The sequence below is a fragment of the Triticum dicoccoides genome, chromosome 5B, assembly GCF_002162155.2.
Source record: "Triticum dicoccoides isolate Atlit2015 ecotype Zavitan chromosome 5B, WEW_v2.0, whole genome shotgun sequence".
Taxonomy (NCBI): domain Eukaryota; kingdom Viridiplantae; phylum Streptophyta; class Magnoliopsida; order Poales; family Poaceae; genus Triticum; species Triticum dicoccoides.
In genome coordinates, this window is record NC_041389.1 from 124,703,635 (window position 1) to 124,711,360 (window position 7,726).

The 7,726-nt window shown below is 46.8% G+C and overlaps 2 protein-coding genes across 2 annotated transcripts in view; one reads left to right on the top strand and one right to left on the bottom strand.

Annotated features, from left to right (window-relative positions):
* LOC119307757 (wall-associated receptor kinase 2-like) overlaps positions 1 to 5,299 on the top strand; it is a 6,470-nt gene extending 1,171 nt beyond the window's left edge. Inside the window, exons 2-3 of the mRNA XM_037583840.1 lie at positions 3,854 to 4,018; positions 4,163 to 5,299. Of these exons, the coding sequence (XP_037439737.1) occupies positions 3,854 to 4,018; positions 4,163 to 5,286 (1,289 nt within the window). The 3' untranslated portion in view covers positions 5,287 to 5,299. The remainder of the gene's footprint in view (positions 1 to 3,853; positions 4,019 to 4,162) is intronic.
* Positions 5,300 to 5,702: 403 nt separating this feature from the next.
* On the bottom strand, positions 5,703 to 6,291 carry LOC119307758. The gene has a single exon (XM_037583841.1). It carries the CDS (start codon positions 6,083 to 6,085, stop codon positions 5,729 to 5,731), a length of 357 nt encoding a protein of 118 aa, XP_037439738.1. The 5' UTR covers positions 6,086 to 6,291; the 3' UTR covers positions 5,703 to 5,728.
* Positions 6,292 to 7,726: the final 1,435 nt, after the last annotated feature.

Below are 7,726 nucleotides of genomic sequence, written 5' to 3' on the forward strand. Positions count from 1 at the left end.
TTAGCAATAGATTCAAAATTAAAATGGAAATTTATGTTTTGAAAATGCCTCGAATAATACCAATTTTGCGGCACATTACTTGTTTCTTACACTAGCACATATGCCCGTGCGAAGTAAAGGGAGGAAAAAATTAAATGTATTCATACACTGTAACGAGACGAACAATTTTTTGAGTGCCCCAAAGCAATGTGCTTTGTCATCATACTCTAGCACGCTGCATTAGCAAGCCCCCCTCTACACTGACTTGTAATTTTATGGACTTATAATGTTACTAAATGTCACCCTAGTCTCATCAACACATAGTGCATATATCATACCCACGCTCATGCCAGGAGCGGCGCTAGGGGTATTCTTGGGTCTTCATGTGAATACCCATGATTTTTACAAAACAATGTTGATTTTGGAAAAAGAGTGATAATGTGATAATTTTCAAAAAACAACAATGATTTTGGCAAAATAAATACACATGAATACCCGGTTGCAAATTTCTGGAGCCGCCACTGGCTCATACACCCTTGTCGAAGACCCACCCATGTCATCGGTCCTCCTCGCCATGAGAACCGCTCCCTGCTCATACTTGTATTTGCTTGTACAGATGGCAGGAATGTCTCACTCGCATCTGGTGCATGCATCGTCCCCCACGAAAATGAAAGCATAAGGAGTGATACTCTAGTTAGAAATCCTGAGTTGATACCTAAGTAAGTTTTAAGGTTTCGTTGGGTTCCGACTAAGTGAGAAAAATGAACCAAGTTTGATTGGATCAATGGTGTTCCAGCTAAACAACATAGACACCAATGGGTCTCACATCTTGCTAGGGATGCAAGGCAGCGCCCGAGCCCATCCCGCTTCATATACAAATTAGACAAAGTTAGTTCTAGCTAGGTTGTGGTGGCGTTAGGCAAAGTTGTGCTAATTCAGCGCTTCAGCGGGTCTATGCAGGACGTCACTCTTGCACGGAGGTGAGGCCCATATTTCTTATATAATGTGCCTAACATGTTAGGTGTACACCAAACACTCACCATGTTGCACCCTATTGGACCTACACAATGCGGGCTTTTCGTGCTTCTCTCTGATTTCCGAAAGGTTCTAGAAGTTTATTTGTCTAGTCTTTTCTTTTTCCTGTGTATTCCCTTCTTGTTCTGTTGGTTTACTTTGGTTCTTCAATTTTGTTAATTTCCTCTTTTCCTTCTTTTAATTCATTATTTTTTCAAATAAGTGAAAAGTTTGTGAAAACCAAGACCAATTTTAAAATTCATAAAAGAATCAGTTTTTTAATTCAAGCTTTTCTATCATTTTTGGAAAATAAATAAATAATGGAACACAATTTAAAATTCATGATTGTTTTAAATTTGGAGGGAATTTTTAAATTCTAGAACTGTTTTAAAGTTCATGAATACTTTTTTCGAATACTTTAAAAATTCGTGCACATTTTTAAAATTCTAGAATTTATTTTTCTATTTTTTAAAAAATCCAGAAACATTCTTATAATTCAAGAACATATTTTAAATTGCCGAACATTTTATAAGTTATTACAGTAGCCGGTTTTTAGGGGGAAAAAACCTACTCAAAAAGTTCGACCCAGCACACCTACAGTAGCCTGCTCCATCCCAACAAACCGAATGAAAAATAGTTTTATGTTAGAAACATATGTAGTTTTATTTATACTCATAATAATTACAGGTATAGTGACTTGAATCTAAGATCCAAGGAAATACAAATTAACTTCTATAACTAAGAATTATATTAAAATCTCTTGGAAACACCTTCTTCACGGTATCAATCTCTACTAGAATAAATACTTCAAAAACTTTGGTAAAGAGGTTGTAATTGGACTGGAGCAATAATGTTGTCCCTCTTTTCACTCGCATGAACATTATTAATAATGGTTTTTTAAAGCGCCTTGAGTCGCCCATCCAAAAAGATGGGAAATCTTGATCGATGAATGCACTTGCGCCGGGATGATGCCCTCGAAGTGTAGGCCGTCAAATCACGATATCTTCACCATGGTGTCGATGAAAAATTTCACCTCCAAAAAGAATCAAAACCAACACAAAAATCTTGACACACTAACATAAACTTATCATATCCGACATGGCATTCCATCACCCACACAGAGCGCATTCAGTAGGCTCATGGAGAGTTCCTAATTGGCACCTTGGGCGCGAGCTAACATAGCTGGCACCAACGCGCGCGAGAGTATGGGCCGGACCAACTGCGCTTTGTTTTAAATCAGTTAACCGGCGGACCTGCTACATTTGACCGCCGACCACGGCTAGTTGAACATTGAATTTATAGAAGGAGAAAAGAAGATTTTTAAATTTTGGAAAAAAGTCTTTTAAAAAAACATGTAATCTTAAAAAAATATTCATAAATTTGTAAAAAGCCCATGAATCTCCAAAAAAAAGTCCACGACTTAAAAAGTTTGTAATTTGAAAAAAACGAAAAATGAAAGAAAATCACGAATTACAATAAAAGTTCACAAGATTTGGAAAAAATGTAATTCCAAAGATTCAAATATTTTGGGAAAATTACAGGAGTTTAAGGAAAGTTCATAAATTTTGTAAAATAAAAACAAAATTTAAAAAGTTTGTGAAATTGTGAAAAGTTCATGAATTTGATGAAAACAAAAAATGAAAAACGAAAGAAAGTAGGAAAAAAGAAAACTGAAGAAAAAAAGAAAGGAAATGATAATGAAAAATAAAGAGAAATGAAAAATAGAAGAGAAACTGAAAAATAAAAGAGGAAATAGAAAGTGAAGCCAAAATGAGAAAACCGGCAAAACCCGTACTGGGAAAAAATGTCAGAACAAATCATGGGAAGGTTCCCTGCAAAACCGATGAAAAAAACAACAACATGGGGCGGTCCATTCACATAGACAATGTTGTGAAGGGGTATGCGCCGGTTTGCAGTTTGCACTACAACCGGCTATTAAGAGCCGAATAGGAGAATTCTTTTTAAACCGCACATATTATATTAATCAATAAACGGAGTACAATTGTACATACATATGGAAATTACCAGAATGACTGGGACATGACAGCTGTCCAGGAAACTTTTCAAAAACCCCAAATACAAGAATATTACAAATAAATCCCTTGAGGTCCCTGCAAACAACCAGGCCTGAAACACCAAGACGCACCGCCAAGACGCACACCGGAGGAAGAGATAAAACACCAACAAACCAAAAATCCAAATACTGATGTGCGTATCGCGGGATAGGACGTCCTGGTGACGCACTAAGTCGGTATCTCCTCTAGACACCAGGAGTCAGTGGCGGAGCCAAGGGTCTTCCCTGGACTTCCATGGAATACCAAAGAACTACTGATTCATTGATATACCACTCTTAGCTTTTTTTTAGCATCAGTACAGACACAAGCGCTCATATACACGCGCATACACTCATCCCTATGAACGCACACACACCCTACCCCTATGAGCACCTCCGAGAGACTGAGCCAGCATATCATCTTGAGATTTATGAAGGCACTGTAGGCGCCTCGTCGTCGACGGGAACGTCTCCTCCCACTGAAAGCGCATCGCCGAAAATTCTGAAATAAATCCATGAATAATGCGAGCACCAGGATTTGAACCCTGGTGGGTTGGGGATACCACTGTTCACCTAACCATCTCAACCACAGGAAATTCCTGGCTCCGCCACTGCAAGGAGTGGGTCAGTCCAGTACTATAGTGCCAGAGTTTTTTTTTTCATGTGTGTTTCTTATCGGTTTTCCTCTGTATTTCATTTTGTTGTCGTTAACAAATGAAAAACACAAAGGTTATGTTTTGTAGTGTACATGGATCTTTAATTTGGTACGTATTTCATCAAACCAATTATTGGTCTTTGCCTTGGCAGATATTAACGAGTGTGAGGAGAAGGCGTCGTACCCATGTGCCATTCGTGATTCCTGTATCAACACGATCGGAGGGTACAAATGCCCATGCCCTGCACAAAAGCGAGGCTATTCTGATGGAACATGCGAAGCGGATAAATCCATAACTAAATTGCAAATCGCAATAGGTATGATCGACATTGCCATCTCCATCTCCATCTCAATTTCATTTCATTCCAGGAAGAAAATGTCGGCACAAAACCATATTGGTATTGTTTCATCAATTAGACAATAAAACCAGGAAATGATTTTCTTCTTCTTCATTTGCACAGGTTTTAGCATCGGCGTGGTTATGCTGGCACTGGGCATGACCTGCACCTACGCCATCCAAGAGAAGCGGCGGGTCGCCGTCGTCAAGACGCGGCACTTCCGGCAGCACGGCGGCCAGCTGCTGTTCGAGGAGATGAAGAAGTCCAACAAACAGGGAATGTCCTTCACGCTCTTCACCAAGCAGGAGCTGCAGGAGGCCACCGGCAACTTCGACGAGCGGCACGTGCTGGGCAAGGGCGGCAACGGCACCGTGTACCGTGGCACGCTCCAGGACGGCACGGCGGTGGCGATCAAGCGGTGCAGGATCGCCGGCGAAGACGAGCGGCAGCAGCGGGAGTTCGGCATGGAGACGCTCATCCTCTCCCAGATCAACCACAAGAACATCGTGAAGCTCTACGGGTGTTGCCTCGAGGTGGAGGTCCCCATGCTCGTCTACCAGTTCATCCCCAACGGCACCCTCTACCAGCTCATCCACGGCGGCGCCGCCGTCGTGCCGTTCGCGGTGCGTCTGAGGATCGCGCACGAGACGGCCGAGGCGCTGGCGTACCTGCACTCGATGGCATCGCCGCCGATCATCCACGGCGACGTCAAGTCCCCCAACATCCTCCTCGACGAGAACTACGGCGCCAAGGTGTCCGACTTTGGGGCGTCGTCGCTGGCGCCGGCGCCGACGGACGAGGCGCACCTGGTGACGTTCGTGCAGGGGACGTGCGGGTACCTGGACCCGGAGTACATGCAGACGTGCCGGCTGACGGAGAAGAGCGACGTGTACAGCTTCGGCGTGGTGCTCCTGGAGCTGCTCACGTCGCGTAAGGCACTGAACCTCGCCGCCCCCGACGACGAGAAGAGCGTCGTCGCGAGCTTCCTCACGGCGGCGAGGGACGGCAGGCTGGACGGCCTGCTGGACGCGCGGATCAAGAGCGAGGTGAGGGCGGAGACGCTGGAGCAGGTGGCCAAGCTCGCGAAGCTGTGCCTGGAGATGTCCGGCGAGAGGAGGCCCTCCATGCGAGAGGTCGCCGAGGAGCTTGACGGGATCAGGAAGGCGTCGTCACAGAATCCATGCTTATTAGGTGAGGGTGAAGAAGCTCTGTCACAGTACTCTGTTGTGGATATGTGTGACTGGTGAGAATGGTCAGACCTAGTCCGTAATTTCTGGATGGATTTGGAGGCGATGGGGTTGGAGATTCTTGATTAGATCACCAACCATGTACTGCTCAGTTTGAGTGAGATGTACATTGCGTGGTAGCTTACTTACTAGTATTAGGATTAGTAAAGCAGGTTTGACAAATGCACAGCACAGTGATAACGACATAAACCTTTTTCTATGATGAACATGTATTGGACATCTGGACTGTGTGCATATCTCCATTGTTCCAAGTTGCGATTGATGTGTTGTTTCTTGTGAGAATATTTCAGATTAACCACCGAGTATCATCAATGTACCAAACAAAAATGAACATCATCTATATGACTGAGAGAAAACGAAGCGGGGGCATGATACGTGTTCAGAAGCGGGAGGCGTGCGTCGCACAGCAGAGGGGAAGGACACGGGCTTGCTCCAATGATGGCTAGTAGCCGTGGCGGCGGCCGATGGCGATCGTCCGGACGAAGCACGCCGAGGCGCCGACGGAGAGCGCCGCGAACACCGGCGGCACGATGATGTCGGCGCAGGTCCGGCCGGCCATCCTCGCCGGCACGCAGACGTGGTCCCCGCCGCCGTCGAGCGGCACGCGCACCGACCCGGCCGCGCACCCGCCGCTGGCCAGCGCCCACACGAACGCGGCCTCCGGCGCGAACGACGCCACCGACACGGCCAGCGCCAGCGTGCCGGCCCACGCCGCGGCGTGGCGCGCCGCCGGGCCCCAGCACGGCCACCACCACCGCTCCCCGGCACTCACCAGCAGCGCCCCCACGAGCGGATGCATCGGTCGAGGGAGGGCTCGAGATCGCTCGCTCGGCTCGACCTTGATTTTCTTGGCCTCCCTGCAGAGGATCGAGTCGGGTTCGAGACGCCGCGCAACTGGCGTTGCGAGTTGCGAGCCGGCCGTGCGGCGCGCGGGGTGGTGGTTATGTACGCAGAGCGGAGCGCGAGTGAAGCGGCTGCGTCGCGCGTCGTGGGGGGCGGTGGAGGGGCAGATAGAATGGAGAGGTTAGGCCATGTAGAATGATTCTATCTTAGCAATGTCACGTAGGATAGATGAAGAGGTGGAGGAGAAAGAACTCATAAAAAAAGGCTTGTCTTCTCTTATTTAAAAGAAGACAAGAGGTGATCTCTTAGCATAATATGTCTTACCACATTTTTAGGAATTACTAGTTATTGAAGATAAAGCTAAGATATGATTCATTGTAGATAAAAAATTTTTGTCATCTCTAAATCACATGCAAGACTTAAGATAAGACTATCTTATCAACCATTGTACATGCTCTTATACGTTACGCATACGTGGCCGTTGAGTAGGTGAGCGGAGGAGGGAAGAGGGGCCGCGGGGTTTCTAAACCGGCCATGTTGAAACGAAAGATCGGTCCAAGGAGACGTGTTGGGTGCGTAAATTGCCCTGCGCCCGGGCTATCTTAGTCTCGTGTTTTTTTTTGTTTGTTTAGGAAAGCATAGCTTCATTACTTAGCTGTGGTGAGGCATATCGCCCACAACACATTCATCCACTTGGGCAGGTACATCGGACTCCCACTCCAGACAGTGGTTAGGCTCACATTGGCGGCCAATGTTGGCAAGCTCATGTGCCACAGAGTTTGCACTACTTCTATAAACAGAAATGGAAAATTGAGAGAACCATAGCTTGAGTTGATATTTCATATCCTCTATGGCGGCCGCATACGCCGAAGAGTCTACCTTGCGCATATCCAGGGCTTCCGCCAGTAGTTGTGAGTCCGTCTCGAGCTCCACCCGGACCATACCAAGATCAGCCGCAGTGGTGATGGCATGTGACATGGCGATCACTTCAGCCGTCCGCTGTCCGAACCGCGACGCCCCAGCCTGCATGCTGCTGGCCCGGCACAAAGGAGCCATCAACATTGATTTTATAGATGTCAGTAATCGGGGAGCGCCACTTGTCCGGCGTCGGCTTGTCAGCTTTTGTACAGAAGATCTGCACAAATTCAAGTACGCTGCTCCTCGTCCTTCGCGCCACTTCTGTAGGCGGGAACGGCAGCTCGCCTTCCCTCGCCATGTTCCTATTGGCCCACCACAGCCACCAAAACGTGAGTATATGCAGCTTATTTTTCTCATCTAGTCCCCAGATATAATCTAGCATTGCATGCACGCCCTCAACCTTCTCACGATCATCTCTTTCCTTCTCCAGGACCAGGTCTCGCCACACCTCCTTTGCAAGCTTGCATTCACAAAGAGGTGTGCCCCATCCTCCTCTCCTCTGCTGCAGAAAAGGCACTTTGTGTCTTGAATGGGTATGCCTCTACGAGCGACCGTAGTGCGGAGCGCCAGGGACTCGTGTTTAAGCCTCCAAGTGAACATCTGGATATTCCCGGGGCAGGGTAACTTCCATATTCTTTTCCAGGAGTCATCATTGGTGCTATTCAGATTCCCAGAAATC

Bases quoted from the DNA above. Each gene is read 5' to 3' on its own strand.
- LOC119307758 (XM_037583841.1), bottom strand. From the start codon at position 6,085: ATGCATCCGCTCGTGGGGGCGCTGCTGGTGAGTGCCGGGGAGCGGTGG.